Genomic DNA, 16,770 nt, shown 5'->3' with positions numbered 1-16,770 from the left:
TTCAGGTGGTAAATGGTAGTTGCCCAAGACTGGTGATGTTAACTTTGATCAACTTAATGTGAGTGGTGTGTACCTGACTTTCCAGTGTATGCAACCATGCGGTCAGCCCACTTCCCATTGAGCTTCCCAGTAGTCGTGTCAGCACTCACTGATGATTCTCACTCCAATTAACTGGCACGGTGGTGGTCAGCTGGCATTTTTCTAAGCGCAGCATCCATGTCACACATCAGACATCCTATTGTTAGGAGGTCATTCTCATCTCCTCTTCTATCCACTCATCTAGTCTTATCTATACGGGCCTGCGGTTATTCTGCAGTTACAGTTCATTACTATGATGCTTAACTTGTCTCTGTATCTGGCTGTCCACTGGATATTTCCTCAACCTTCTTTGAGTACTCTATGGCAGAGCCAGACATTTTTGATACATATATACTTTCCTTCCCAGTTTAGGAATTAGTTCTCCAAATGGAATGCTTTGATTTCATTTTTTTTTTAAAAAAAAAAACTAAGTAGATAATTTAGATATCAAGGTTTGAATTCTAGGCATTGCCACAGACTTGTAATTGGGTAGTCCCTGACCCTGGACCAGTGGTTCTCAATCTTCCCAATGCTGTGGTCCTTTAATACAGTTTCTCATGTTGTAGTAACCCCCAACTGTAAGATTATCTTCATGGCTACTTTGTAACTATTATTTTACTACTGTTATGGATTTTAAATATCTGTTGTTTTCCAGTGGTCTTAGATAACCCTCAAATGGGACCATGACTCCCAGGTTGGGAACCACCGTTCTAAACCCTTGCAGAGCACATCATTAGGAAACAGGGGGAAGGGAGATGGCTCTGTAGTAAACGGCTTGCTGTGTAAGTAGGAAGATCCCCAGTACAAAGTCTGTTGCGGTCAAATGCACTTGTGAACCCAGCACTGGGAGATAGAGGAGGAGACAGAACGATGCCTGGAGCTCACTAGCCAGTCAAGCTATTGGTGACATCCATGTTCAGGAAGAAGCCTTATCTCAAAAAGGACACATAATGTTGACCTCTGGCAGCTACAGCAGAAAAAAGGCAAAGAAGTTCCCAGGCCAACGGTTATGTTTCACATTTTCTATTAGGACATTCCACTAAGCACAGTGGAAGAGGTTCATATTGCTTATCATCCCACTGTGGATTATTCCCCTTTATAAATTAAGTAAGCTGTCTTACTTGTCATTGCACTGACTGTCATTGTCTTGGGTAGTAGTTTATCATAGACATCAATTTTTCTCTTATCTATACTTATTGAGAGTTTTAGTGAACACAAAAGTGGTGTGTGTGTGTAAATGTGTTGTATGTCTAAAGTTAGGGCTAAGAAAAATAACAATTTAGGGGGGAAGGTATTAGGATTAAAAAATATATTTCAATAAGTTGTTCCTAAACGTAAAACGAACATAAGCATTTTAAGTCAAAATTTACTACAAAGTGCTTTATACTTCTTAAAAGTAATGAAGGGTTATCTGTGTGTCTGCCTGTCTATCTATTGTGTGTGTCTATGTGTGCGCACTTGTGTCTAGGTGTACACACAAGTGGACAAACTTCTGGAGCTGGGGATAAAACTCCAGTGATCAGGCTTAGTAGCAAGAGCCTGTACCCACTGAGCCATCTTGCAGGTCCGTGAGTTTGATTTCAGTCTCTCCTGCTTCACCTCGAGTGCTACATTATAGGTGTGCATCACCAACTGCTTTATAGTGCTGAGGACCAAATCCAGGCTTACCTGCCTGTTCTACTAGAACTGGGCTAACTGAGCCAGAGTCCTGGCCCAGAAAGGCTACCCTTCAATAATGCTTATTTGGTCAGCTTAGAAATCACAGTCTAGAAAAATTGCTGAGTAGGATTCCTCAGAAGAGTGTCAGTACCAGAGGCTGACCATGGGACTCATGGTGGCTTCTACAGAGCTGTGGTTAGCATCCCATGTGAATGGGTGGGGTGCAGACACAGGCACAGGCCTCATTTTCCTCATTACAGCAGCTGAGCCAAATACGGCTGAACTATTATTTCAAATACTAGATTTCACATGTTAACATGGATACGGAACTTTCTTATTTTTACAGTTAAGGAGGTGATATTATGTAACTGTAGAGATGAAGCAAGGGAAATTTGGCTTCCTATGAAGAACTCTAACACTCTCAGCTCCTCTAATATGTAAAGTACTAGTGGTCATTGTAGAATGGGATAAGCTCTGGGCATCCTCAAATGTACCAGAGTGTCACAGGATACACATGATACATGGGTCACTTACACAAAGAATACTAATGAGCCACCAGGCAGCAGTACGCCATTGGTAATGCCAGTGAAAGCTTCTCTGAACATGATAATTTTAAGTACTTTATTAAATACTATATTCATTGTAAAGGCTTTGGCCGTCATAATCACCATGATATAACATGTGCAAAAACACCCACCGAATATGCTTGAAGAAGTCTAAATTGTGTTTGGAAATCTATGCAACATTAAAAAAATCATTTGATATAAAAAAATCAAATAATCAGAAGCATGAAGCCGATGTGTTTAATAGAAGCCGATTGCTGACTCTGGGGTAACAGCCGCATGCATGTCTCTGGTCATGTTACACTTCTCCTTGAGCTTTGACTGAAGTAGCGTGTGCTCCACCACACCGATTCTAATGTCCATCTGAACAGTTTCTTGCTTCAACTTGGTTAAGCTCTGCTTAATCTTCACCAAAGGAGCTGGAGAAGAAAACAGCATGAAATGAAAATGTTCGTTTGGAGTATCAGTTTGTCAGAGAATTGCCTGACATTTTCCTCAGTTTGTCTTAAGCCAGAAATAGGGTTAAAAACACAGCCAATGACTTGCTGACATTCACACAGCTTTGCGGTGGTATTTTAAACACCTGAGAGTTTTAGGATGGGAACTGGTTCAATGTTTGATGTACTGAGGCTAAATTTTCTAACTTTTCTAGGAAAAGAAGTGCTAAGTGGGTATTTAAGGATGTGTTCAACACAGGTTTGTCTACAGGAACAGAGAATAGAATAGCTAGAGAGGAAAGAAAGATGCATTTGAGACCCAAATAATGAACCCATTGAAAACACTGCAAGGAAATCTCCACATCCCACTCTGTTCCCAGCCCCTGTGCATGGCACCAGAGCCCTAGCCAACCTTTCTGAAATACAAGCCAGCGGTGATGCCCACTGGTGATGCCTGGTCAGACTGAACAGTTTGTAATGGAGGGTAATTACTGAGAGATGAACTCTCCGTTTGAACCCAGCTCAGTCAGAGCTTCCTGCAAGGAGGGAAGAGACCCCAAATGTCATCACATCATTGGCCTGGTGTCATTTGGGGTATTCCTAAGGTCTTTTTGCACACAAGTGGTGAAAACAGAATAATATATTTTTAAACAGTTAGAGGAGGAGTACATACATATTTCTCACACTATTCTTTTGAGTTATTAGCTTGAATTAATAAAATCTAAATTAGAGTAAAAATAATTTTTTCTCAGTTGATTTATAATGAACAAAATATTCTCATGACCAGACATCATTTTTGTACCACTTATTTGTCTTAAAACAAGTAAAAATAGATTGTTTATATATTATCTGTGTGTGTGACTGTGTAGACATCAGGGAACAAATTTCTTAAGTTGGTTTTCTTCTATTGTGGGATCTGACACAGAACTGAGGTCACCAGGCTGAAGAGGTAAGCATCTCTACCCGCTGAGCCACACTGCCCCACCCTGCCCCGGCCCACCCTGCTCCAGCCCACAGTGCCCCTGCGTGGCTCCGTGGCTCTGGAGCTCAGTCCCTAAGAGAAGGAGTACTCACTGCCGTCAGTCATACTGCTGCCTTTCTCTTCCATTTCTTGTTTTACCTTTTCTAATTCTTCTGTGACCTTTCATTGAAAAAAAAAAAACTATGAATGCTGAATTTTAATGAACCCTGAAGTTTTTTGAATGCTGCATTGAGAAAACTCAAGAAAATAAAACATTAAGAATATTGTGGACATAATTCAAATAAAAGACAACATACATGGATACACAAAGCTTTTCGGTTTTTAAGAACTACTTTTAAAATACCAGCAAATTGCTTTCACATTAACTTTCTCATGCTGCGATATTATAGAATGAAAATCAAGTTGTTTGCAGTACAAAGCCCTCAAACTGTGCAATTATCACTAGCATTTACCATGCCGCTCTCTAACGATTAGTTATTAGCCGACACAATGCTACCAGAACCCTGCTCTGGCCTTTTCTAGGGATCTTTCTTAATAGTATAGTCACTAGAAGAGCATCCTTTCGTGCATTTGAGGCCAGTAGGGAGATGCTTACACCATATGGAGGCATATGAAAACACTCCGTTGTGCTCTCCAGCTCAGGAACTCTGAACTCTAAGAGACGTAAGTGCTGACATGAAGATTTCAGAGGAATCTGCACTTGATCTCAAGATTATACTGCTCCAGTCTCTCCTGGGAGAATTCTATTCCAGCAGTATAATCTCTAAAATGATATAGGAAATAAAATCTCTAAAACTGGAGAATGTGTTTACATAATCTAGGGCTACCCTGTAATTACTGTAACTTAGTAGGCTTTATTTCTATCGTGCTGGTGAGTAAAACCTTCCCAGGGAATAAAGTGCTCATCAAGGCAAAGCAAATTAATTTCTTGCAGACACCTGAAACATCACAACTGGGGACAACCACTGACTCCAGAGGACTAAGTGGTCCCTGGATGCCCTTCAAATGCTCATTTACCCCACATTAGTGAGCACTTTCCTTCTGAGGAATGCTTTATCTGCCTAGAAACACTATAGGACTAGAGCCTAAATATTTCTAATGCTATACTGTTATATACTGTTAAATACTCGTTATAAGAGAAACTTAATTTCTTACTGGCTAAAAAGTGACACTTGTGAAAATTGTGGTGCTTTGTAATTATTGATAGTCTTACATTTTAGTCTCATAATGAAAAATGAGAATATATGTCAGGTCTTTCTTCTGTAAGATCATGAAATCAAATGAAGTGACACTCAAATACTTTAGAGGTTCCCGAATGAAGAGGTTGCAAGTTATCTCGATTGTAGACAGAGCAGCACTGGATCACACACACTATTAACAGCAATCGCTGACGACAGCATTATCTCTTGAAGACTCACATTACAACTGGCTACAGACTCCTCAGGTGGAGCTTTACCCGCTCTTCTATTATTAATTACTATTTTAAATAGAGATTAGGAAGGTTATCAATGTGCTGATAATAACAGCAAGTTTTATGATTAATTTAATCCAGCAACCTCAGGTGTCTTAAAGAAACCAGAGAGGGATTATTGGTGCACTTGTTAGCGAACTTGTAAAGTCAATGAGTGGACATTGGGAGCAACACTCATTGGAATTGGCAGCACTGAGGCAGTAGAAGGCTCTGCCTGGCTGGGGCTCAGCTGACAGGTGAGTGCAGAGCACTGGGATGTACCTCAGACAGGAGTCTGGTCCGCTCAGTTACTCCTCCATTGCCCTGCTGGTAGCGCTCCCGTGCCTGAGGAAGAAAAACTGTGTTTAAGGACAAATCCTAACCAGGAAGAGGATTATTTAAATATGACCTCTGTGTGTGTGCAGTTTCTGCACAGCATTTTATGACACCCTCTTATTTGTGAATATATTTATGAAAGTGACATTTAACTGTAGCTATTTCATGTCCTTATTAATAGGCGCCATGCATTTAAGTGAAGCACTATAAAATGATGAACTGCAGCAGGCTTCCCATGGCAGCTGTGTAACTCGCATGGGCACCGTTGACAATAAAAACTGTCCTCCGCCCTCTCTAAACACTCTGGGAGGGTGACTCTTAGTCAGTCTAATTTGTGTGCTATGCAAGAGAAAATCAGTTCTAAAATGAAAAAAAATCAATCAGAGTAGACTCTGAAGCTCAGCAATTAATAAGGATTAATAAAGTGGATGACAGTGCAGCCAACTAGAATATGTTCTCGGAAACTAATCTGGCAATCAATTATTCAATATTAATGTTAGATACACAGTGGCTTTAACTAGAGGGCATTTTTAAAGTAAAAAAATGTTCAGGAATTCATCTATATAGGAGGGAATAATGAATTCAAATTGACTATAATAAAAAGTGAAAATTATTTTCAACTTGGTCTTTCAGAACTTCTGAAAATATGAGTTATCTCAAACTTATTTTCATTTTATGCCTGCAAGTATTATTTAAGATTATGACTGACTGAGAATTTCGTAGATGTATATAATGGATTCTGGTCATTTTACCCTCACTGCCTTCTCCTCATTCCCCTTCTGCTGAACCCCCTTATTTGCATGGATTCTACCTTAACATCAGGACAAAAAGGGTTTTCCTTATACATTCCTAAGGAAAGCTATGGGATTCCAATAGATGTTTTCAGAAGTCAGGGATTTTATTTCTGATTAAAATTCTAAAATGTTGAAAGAAAGAAAAATTGTTGTCATTGACTTAAATCATTTGTCCTGAACTCATCTTGTTTTTCGTCTTCCTTAAGACGAAGCTGTAAGCCACTGTGGCAAGGGCTGCCTTCCCCCTGCCACATAGAAACGAACACGATGCTTTCTCCTACTTCAACAGTGCATAAGGCATGAGACACAGCATCCTGACACTCTCCTCATGTTCTAAGTCACGATTGCCAACAACAAACCTGTATTTATCTAAATAAAATGAAGAAGTGTGTTTAAGGATTCCTGGGGGATAATCCTTTCTATCTCATATGAAATGGAGGTTTTCTTGCTGGCCCTCCATTTCAAGTGGGCAGGGAATGCATATACTTCTGTTGACGAACATTTTTAAACATTATGTATTCTTTGATCATTTCACACAGGGATCCATTTAGATCATATCCACCTCAAGCCCTCCCCTCTCTCCAGTTTACAATTCATAAACAAAATGTATTCTGGCATTTTAGGGATTAGGATCATGAGTTGGAATAAATCCCTGGAAAGCATTCTTAAATTACCTCACTTAGCTGGGCTTGGGCTCCACGATATTCTTGAACCAAGTGCTCAAGCTGATTGTTAATGTACTTTTCTCGGCTGCCAATCTTTTCCAGAGTCCTGCTAATTTCATTATGGAGCTTGTCCAAAAACCCCTAGAAATCCATGGGATTTTAGAAGATAAAAGGATAAGTACATTTTTCAAGACTGGTAAAAATAAGTTAAATATTCTTCAACCCAGTCCACAAATGTATGCATAAGACGTCAGCTTGACACTTCAACAACAAACTTTATAGTGAGAAACACTTTAGTCACACCATAATTTCTTTTAAAGATTCCAGATGTGATGGTTCAGTCCTATAATCCAAGGACAGTGGAGGCTGAAACAAGGGAAGTAGTAGCCCTGAGTTGCACATGGACCCTGTCTTCAGAAAAGAGGAACTTAGTAGTGTAGGTGACCTCTGGCTCTCAGCACACCTGAGCACCTAAGGTTTATGTCATTGCACTAACTTGTACATAAACTTCAAAACCAAAGCAGCTAAGGAATAATATGACTATCTGGATCTGGTCTAGCCTGGGACCCACAGCTTTTCACTCAAGCTTGATTCTTTATGGCATCCTCTAAAGACTCCACTTCTACCATGGCAACAGGGCTGGGGGAGATGCAAGTCCTAGCCATTGTCAGCGTGGGGTTCATACAATGTTGGTAATCAAGACAAAGATTGATATGTATTAAAGTATCTATTAGATGTATATGTGTAAAGTGTGATAGCCATGTGCATATTTAAAACACAGATGGATTGTAGGTGTATGCTAGCACATCTGACTATAAGTAGTTTTTATTTAAGTAGCTTGCTTTACTTGGTGTAAGCACTGGAACTGTAAAGATGAACTGTGGCATATACAATTCACCATATTCTGAGAGATAAGCATTATATCTGTTCTGTTTTCCTTTCATGCTCGGTTGCAACAGGTCTAGATGAGTAAATGCATGCTTTTTGATTTTTGGTTTTTTCGTCTAAAGTCACTCACATACCTTGGTCTCCTTTAGAGCAGATTCGATTCCACTTTTGTGCTGGTGCATTTGGTCAACATGGATCCTCCAATCCTATTGGTGTAAGCACACACAGGAATGAAGCACAAAATATCACATTTGCACCTTTTGCTTGTCTGTTGTAAAGGTGTGTCCTTTACCTTGATTACTTGGTAGCTGTCCTATTTTAGGTGGCAGAGTCCTATATATAGCTTGCAATCAGAATGCAAAGAGAGCATAGGGCACTTTAGGATAAAAGTCCTAAGTAAATGTAAATTATTTTATGTGTTCACAGAGTGATATCTGGTAATTTGAATACAAATTATTCTTGCTCTGCTGGTGGTTAATATTTATGACTACCCATCAAAATGAAAAAAATCTAATTATTAGCAAAGAAATACTTGCTTAAGCAGTAACGATTATGTTTGCCAGAAGCAACTCTCAACTCTTTACTCAAATATCATGTATCAAAGATTAGTTTGTCTCTTGGAAATGAAAATAGGCTTTCATTCAGAAGTCTTCAGCAAGACTTCTGGATTTCGTCCTTAATCAAAGAAGTCTACACTGATTACTAGAGCCTACTGCCACTGGAATCATTTTAAATTGATGTCAACTGTGTAATAACTTTAAGATAACTTCAAATTATTTCAGTTTTTATCATAAGCCAAAGTGTTAAATGACTTCAGCACTGTCCATCATGAGAGGTAAACTGAGGACAGTGGTGGAACTTAGGTTCAGTCTCATTGTCTGTTTGCATAAACTGGCAGGTTTGTTTGCTGTGGTTATACAATCTTCTGAAGAAGAAACAATGTGAACAGTTCACTCTCCTGATGCTTTTGCTCTGAAACATGACAACAGGGTGTAAAAATGTCCTGAGTGCTTCAAAAATACCAAATATCAAGTTATAATATATTTAAACTGCGAAGAGCCTCAAGAAACATCTAATCTCACACCTATCTGCAAGCAGAGATCTGGCTACAGAAGAGGGCACAGGTGAAGACATGAACACAGCAGTCTAAGTTCCCGACTGATGCCTACTGCCAGTTCAGGGTTAAGAAGAGGACAGCTAGCCAACTGACACTAGTGAGAACGACAAAAATTAGAATGAACAAGCACTACCCATCCTGGGTCTTTCTGTATCCTGAACATAGCAGCATCTCAAGATATAAAGGCTGTAAGGGACCTTTGAGACTCTCTCCTCACCATTAACAATTTGGTAGCTCAGCATTTTGAGCATTTGAGGTTGAAAGGGTAATAAAAACAAGAAAAACACAGGGAACATATCAGTGTAGGTTGGCGCAAGTATACAGCACAAAATTATGGAGTTAGAGGTAGACAGGATTGATCATGGCAGAATAAAACCAAAGGAAGAGGTGGGTTAAACTGTATCAGGGCTTTGTTCCTAACCCCTGAGGAGTATGGCTTCTACCATGTGAACAAAGGTATGCTATTATAGGTTTTGGTTTGAATTTTCAAGTCAAGTCTGTGTTTTGAAAAGGTGATAAGTTACTGGACCCACTAGGAAGATCAAGATTCTGAAGACTGGTGGGAGCCCAGTCAGAAGGCTGTGCAGTGGTCCAGCTCACATAGATTTGAATGGAAGACAGGGATACATTCAACTGACATTGCAGAGACACACCAGATAGGATGTTCTCAGCAGGTAACTTGTGAGTGCAAGTGGTTGGTGGAGGTGGAAAGTGGAGGGACAGTCATCGAGGGCCCTAGATTGACAAAGGAATGGAATACCAAGTAATGCAATACATTAACAACAACAGGACAGGCTCCAGTGAAGCTAAAAATACCAAGGAATTTGGTGTTAGACTTGTTAAAATTCTCTAAGTTTTTATAGGCAATTAAAATACAAAGCTAGTCATATTTGCCAGAAAAATTCAAATATGTATCTTATTAAAATCTTCATGGGCATATTTCCTGATGAAAACTAATTTTTAAAAGAAGCATTTAAAATATTCATATCTTTTAATCCAACAGTTTAATTCTAGAAAATATTCCCACCCTAAACTGGAAACACAGATTTATGCACACATTTTCTGTTAAAGTAAAACACCAGAAAATATATTGCTAATATTCTACCATTCATTCTATTATTAAAAATAATGCACACAATATGAAGGTATTTTTATAAGCCTTAAAACCAAGAACTCAGCAATACACTTTTTAGAGAAAGACACAGGTAAGAATACCCAGAAAGGCAGGAAGCCATTAAGGGCAGTTCACAGACTGGAGGATGGGAGGTACCAGAGCAGAGGAGGGAAGATCTATAGCTCACAGGTAACATCAGCATGCTCAACACCCAAGTCAGGAAAGACGCTGGTTTTATGTTTGAGATTTAAAACTCTGTATTCTGCATTATAAACATTAACATATATTAAATTATATGTTAAGTTCTTTTAATGATTAGCAAAAATGTATGCTTAATAGCATACAGACAATAGAAAATACAGTCTCAAAAACTAGATATTTAAAGTTAGTAATATATATGTTGCACTTTACATTAAAGCATGAATTTGAATATAGAACAATTTAAGTTTCATTTTTATCCTTTAAAATTTGCTAAGCTTCCTAGAAAATTTTATCACATTATCAGAAGAAAAAGGGAGGAAAAAAAATCTCATAGTTGGCCAAGAAGCTCCTGAGCAGGTTTTAACATAGTTATGTTGGGATGTGACTTTAACTCTAACTAACATTTTGAAAACATGAATATAAAAGGGGAGGCATACATTTGAGAACCATCAGCTGAGATGGTTGAAAGCTTTACAAAGGTTTTTGTGGTAAGAATGGAGAAGTGATGGGTTTTAATGATATGTAAGGACCTGAAGCCCACCTGTGCTCTAGTAATAAGTAACATTAAAAGGAGCTCTTCAACGATGCTAGCAATTCCAACATTGGTGGAGGATGCATTAAGTTACAGCCATTTTAATGTAATTTTACATATTTAAAATGCAAAGGTTTGGAGAGATAAATAACTGCTGTCATTTCTTCTGATCCATTTCTCCCTTCCCTATAGAGCAGTGGTTCTCAGTCTTCCTAATGCTGAGATAGCTTTAATATAGTTCCCCATATTGTGGTGGCCCCCACCCATAAAATAATTTAATTGCTACTGTAACTAATTGTAATGCAATATTTGATATGCAAGATATCTGATATACAACCTCTGTGAAAGAGTCATTCAACCTCTCCACCCCAACCTCCAACCCACCAAAGGGTCAGGACCCACAGGTTGAGAACCTCTGCTGTGGCGCTTTATGAGACTTGCTGGCCGGTAACTGGAAAAATGTACTTCTCTCATCCACTGATGCTGGTCTAGGCTGTGTGTTCTTTTCAGTGGAATGGTGGACTGTATAGAAGTTGGAAGAGGTATCCATCTAAAACAGTGTCCATGTCCTATCATCCAAAGTAAGGAGGCTGTCTTACTCAGAAGTTTCTCAGCCCGAGCTTAGGACCGAGAAGTGTGGGGCCTAACAAGAATTAAGCTGCAGCTGACAACACATTAGTCACCTGTCCTGAGGATGATGTGCTACTGTTAGTGTAAGCCATTGTGGTACGGAGGAGGTTTTGTTGCAGAGCAGACCATTATAAATATACATTTTGTTTTGTTTTGTTTTTGTTTTGAGACAGGGTTTTCTGTGTAGTTGGCTATCTTGGAACTCCCCCTGTACACCAGACTGGCCTCAGACTCAAAGATCTGCCTGCCTTTGCCTCCTGAGTGCTGGGATTAAGGGCATGTGGTGGTGCCAACCACCAGGCAATGTATACACTTTTTATAGTGAAGAAAACTGTTAGTTTCCGGTGTTCACTCTGTCTGGAAAATGTATATCCACACCTATGGATTTTTGTATGTCATATAATGATTTTCTATGTGACCAAACAGACTGCCAAGAGTGTATAGTTAAACTAAGACCTCTTTCTATTACATACTCAGAGGGCTGTGTGCCCCTGAAATCCACTGGTCACCTATCCCTAAGCGCTCTGAAGCATGTTCTTGGGTTCTTTAAGCATTTATCCAGTCTGTTGAAGATCCTGTTTCACTTATTTTTACAAATGTTCTTCTCTCTCAATGGAATGGAAAAGAGCAATGATCCAGCATACTTCCTTAGGCCCACTTTCTCTGTGCAGAGTTCAGGACTGAACCTTAGGCTCGAGCTTGCTGGGGACTCCACCATCTGCTTTTATTTCCAGGACTTCAGGCTTGTTTCTTTAAAAATCTCATACAAACCCTCATAATTCTATCGTTTGTGAGGGTAAATAACAAAGGTGTTGTAAGCAAAGTCCCTTTCCTCACTCTGAATTCTCTGTCCTTGAATTATATTCTGGATTGGTCCCTTCAGAAACTGTCAGGAAGCATCTATCACTGGTGACTCACAACAGCACACAATCAAAATGGATGCCATCTGGCTGCAGCTCTTAGGTGGCGGTGGAAGCTACGTAGTCTCTGAGTTGCACTCCAGAACACCACCTGACTGGTCTCTTTGGCATATAGAGACGTAGTTTAATTTCTTTTTCTTTTTGTGGGGGTTGGGGGAGGTTTCTAACTCAATAACTAAAATATTTTCTCTGAAACTGTCGGGGAAAGGAGGCAAAGATTAGACCATGAGTTAGGGTTGGCTGTATATGTATATGTAAGTTTCATTAACATATAACTTGTAAAATGTCAGACTCTCCCTTCCATCTTAAATCCAGTCTTGACTTCCTTGCTCATAGATAGACACAGTGCTAAAAAAAAAAATAAATAAATAAAACAAAGCAAAACAAAGCAAAACTCATTATACAAAAGCCAAAGCAGGATCCTTCTGTGTACTAGGATGTATTCTTCTAGGTGTGTGAGAAATCCATGGCACCACACAGAAGAACCAACATGCTCACAGGCTCTACTGAAGCGCTTGCTTTTTCCAAAGCAGAAACAGGGCCCAAGGCACTGCTGTATCTAGAATAACTACTTCCCAAGGACAACAATGGTTCCTCTGTCCTGCCATCTGCTTTCCTTTCTCTTCTCTCTTCTCAGTCTCTGTCCCAACTCCACTACGGATAATTACCAGTGAACTCTCAATGCAATGCTGCTTTGCAGTTGCATTTTAATAAATATAAAAGTCTGTATTAGAGCTCTTATTTTAGACAGTTAATCTTATTTTACCCATTAAGGCTTGGTTTCAATTCAGAATTTCTCTGGAAGTTTTCATGGTTACTGTAGTGTGTAAGGGAAGAAATCCTGTCCTCCAACTCACAGGTTGGGAACAGACTGAGGTTGTTTGATATTCAGTTTATCGTTAATTGAAAAGGAAACCAAATGTCCTTTCCTGTCACCAACAGATTCCCTTTACGTCAAGCAGTTGCTTTCATTTTCTTACCATGTGCCACAATTTCAATAAGAAAAACAGTGAACCTGAGGACTCCCTATTTGAACATGAACACTGAAGGAAATCATTTTCCTGTTGTTTTGCTAAAGTATAGACATCAGGGAATCTTGTTGTTTCTAGTCTGCTCCAGATGAAAAACCCTGCAAGGACTATCTCTAAAACAAAAGTACAATTTATCCAGACAGATTATGGAACTTTTCTACAAAAAAATGAGCTTCAGCAGATATGTGTGTCTATACACATGCATACATACATGCATAATATAATACACTTATATACACATATATACCAAATGCATCCATATACATGCATAAATACATTATATACATATATAATACAATGCACTCATATACATATGTATATGATACGTGCACATGCATATATAATATAAAATAGATATATGCATGCATAATACATGTATATATATATATATATATATATATATATATATATCACACATACATGCATATTGTGGTGGTTTGAATAAAAATGGTTCCCATAGACCCCTAAGGGGTGACACTATTAGGAGGTATGGCTTTGTTGGAGAAGGTGTGTCACTAGGGGGAGGGTGCAGAAGCTCAAGCCTGGCTAGTGTGTCACTGTCACTTCCTACTGCCCAAGGATCCAGATGTAGAACTCTCAGCTACCTCTCCAGTACCATGTCTGCCTGCATGCTGCCTGCTATGATGAGAGTGGACCAAATCCATGAGTGTAAGCCAGCCCCAATTAAATGTCTTCCTTTATAATAATTGCTCTGTGTATGAAGTCTCTTCATATAAAAAAAAATGAGACACATGCCTATATATATATATATATATATATATATATATATATATATATATATGCTACTCAGAAGCCTTTCTGTTTCTTTGCTTTAAGGTGGAATAGGATCTCAACAGTCACACAAATCCTATGGTTTCTTTAAATCTAATGACTACAATGTTAACAAGCATAACCTTGAATATATGTAAACATTATGCTAGCAACTATTGGGATAACAGTGCATATATACTTTGCTTCAAGAGTCTGCTAAGATGCAGAAATTAAGATTTAGTTATTTTTAAGTAGAAGCTCCAAGTCACACAGATGCAAATATCCATTGTCAAGCACAAACCTACACAGGCGTATCAAAACACAGAATTCTGAATAAGAACAAGAGAACAAAGATTAAGGATGACTTTAATCGTATTTGTAGTAAAATTTGGATTTTCATAGTTTCTAAACTTTCAAAAAGTCTAAAAGTTTCAAGCCGTATGGCTTGATTTCTCAGAGGCATTGGGAAGGGAAAGAAACTTTCCGTGGGGCCTAGTGAGAGATATTTGGATTGCTGTGTGCAGGCTCTTGAGAAGGGCAGTCGGATCCCAGCCTGTTCTGTTTCCCCTGCTCCTGCCATGAGGGAACCTGTTTACTACACTTCTAGAACAAAAGTAAACCATAATATGCTGCCTCCTAACAGCAACAGGACCAACAGAAAGTTCCTGGGCTATTACCCAAACAAGCCTTTCTCTATATATGCTGGCTTTATTTTAAGACAAAGTTAATATAGGTGTTAATATTTGAAAAATTTCAAGAGCTTATCTATATATTAATTGCCTTAAAAATTTTAAAATGTTTACAGGATCAGCAAATACAATTAAAAGCTCTCATTAGGAAATATCCATTCAGATGGTTTGATCAGTGAATTTCTCAAACATTTAATTATATAAGAAATAACAATCTTGTACAAGTCTACTGCCAAGTAGAAAGGAGGGAGGGGTGGAAAGGGGGGAGAAGGGTAAGGAAGGGAGGTGGAGGGAGGGAGACGGAAAGAAAGCATCAATTTGTTTCATGAGGCCCATACAGCATTACATGAAAACTTGACAAAGGTTTCTAAAGCCAACACCAACCAAACAACAAGTCATACATTAATGCCTTTTAAAAATAATTAAAAATATACTGAACAAAATATTAGCAAATGTAATGATGAAAAAGATAAAAAATAATAAATTATATTACTTTGAATTTATTTCAAAATGCAAGTTGGTTTCACACTAAAAAACTAATATTTAAAAGAAAGGTGATATAAGCAAGTTAGCTAACGAGGGGAGCTTGACATACTTTCCTCAACACAAAAGGACCAAAAAAAAGGTGCTATTCTGCAAGAATGTTAGAGGAATATCATTGATGTCCAGTAGGGAAGTGGCAGAGATACGGCTTTAGGCAGGAGGAGCAAAGTACACATCAGCCATCTTATGCCCCCAGTTTAATTTGGATCCTGAATCAAGAGTTACTTCATATGGCAGCAACTGGGTTAACAGGAGGTCAATATAATTTCCTACGAATACTGTGAATTCTTGAGACATTTGCTACTTGAGAACCTTGCATCCATCCCTCAGAGGTCCGAGTACAGTTTAGGGAGTGCTGGGAGACACAAGCTCCTTCAACAGCCTGGAGAAATAGTTTAGCCCATGTTATGTCTTTTCAAGCCCCTTCCACACAGACCCATGCTGAGACGTTGGCACCCTCGGCACTAGAAAGCAGCTAGAGAGCTAGACTCAGTGAGGTACTGGGAAGCAAGGATAACTGTAGCAAGCCAACTGCAGCCTTTGCAGAAGCTCTTCTGCAGCCCCTGCTGAGCAGCACGTGTCCTCCCCCTCTTAAGCCACCAGTGTGGGCCAGACCAAGTGGCTAACAAACACCAACAGACATCTTGTTCCTGCTGTCCTGTAACTGCCAAGGATCACCAGAATGGCCTGATCCTCCACTCGGCATGCATACAATAATATTATAGGTGGACCATGTGTGGTATTGAACCTCCTATAGCATGCCCACCTGAACCTGTCTCTGCAGCCTTCAGAAAGTGATAGAGATCCTGGCTTCACTGCTTGCTTATCATTCTGAGACTACTGGTGACCGACTCCATCCAAGGCAGGAGCATCTTAGCTGGACAGGCAATACCACGTACTCCTGCTTCAGAAGCCACTTAGATACACAGGCATTTGTAAATACAGATTACACCTGAAGAATATATTCAGTGAGTGTACTACCATGCCCACTGTGGACATAAGTCAATGTACCATACACAGCTAATATCATAGGACATACTGCTAAGAGAAAAAGCCTTTTGCTACAACAGCCCTCTAATGAGTTGACATGGTCAACATATCTGATGTACAAATGACATATATACAACATGATAAACAAGGATAAATCATGCCTCCAATGAAACACAATAACTTTCTTTTTTTTAATATTTTTTATTAGATATTTTCTTTATTTACATGTAAATTTCTCCTTTCCCAGTTTCCCCTCCAAAAAACAAAGAAACAAACCAAAACAACAAAAACAAACCCGTTGCCTCCCTCCCACATGCCTGCCACCCCACCCTCTCCCACTTATTGGCCCTGGCATTCCTCTACACTGGGGCACAGAACCT

General features: G+C 39.1%; 1 protein-coding gene across 1 annotated transcript in view; it reads right to left on the bottom strand.

Moving 5' to 3' along the window:
* Window positions 1–2,339: 2,339 nt before the first annotated feature.
* Ift57 (intraflagellar transport 57) overlaps window positions 2,340–16,770 on the bottom strand; it is a 55,456-nt gene continuing 41,025 nt past the window's right edge. The window contains exons 7-11 of the mRNA XM_031364037.1: window positions 7,987–8,058; window positions 6,974–7,105; window positions 5,452–5,514; window positions 3,812–3,878; window positions 2,340–2,719 (exon numbers count right to left, since the gene is read on the bottom strand). Of these exons, the coding sequence (XP_031219897.1) occupies window positions 2,541–2,719; window positions 3,812–3,878; window positions 5,452–5,514; window positions 6,974–7,105; window positions 7,987–8,058 (513 nt within the window). The 3' untranslated portion in view covers window positions 2,340–2,540. The remainder of the gene's footprint in view (window positions 2,720–3,811; window positions 3,879–5,451; window positions 5,515–6,973; window positions 7,106–7,986; window positions 8,059–16,770) is intronic.

The sequence above is a fragment of the Mastomys coucha genome, unplaced genomic scaffold (assembly GCF_008632895.1).
Source record: "Mastomys coucha isolate ucsf_1 unplaced genomic scaffold, UCSF_Mcou_1 pScaffold12, whole genome shotgun sequence".
NCBI classification, from domain to species: Eukaryota; Metazoa; Chordata; class Mammalia; order Rodentia; family Muridae; genus Mastomys; species Mastomys coucha.
The sequence above is the reverse complement of the archived record's forward strand: the minus strand, read 5'-3'. Positions and strand labels throughout refer to the sequence as shown.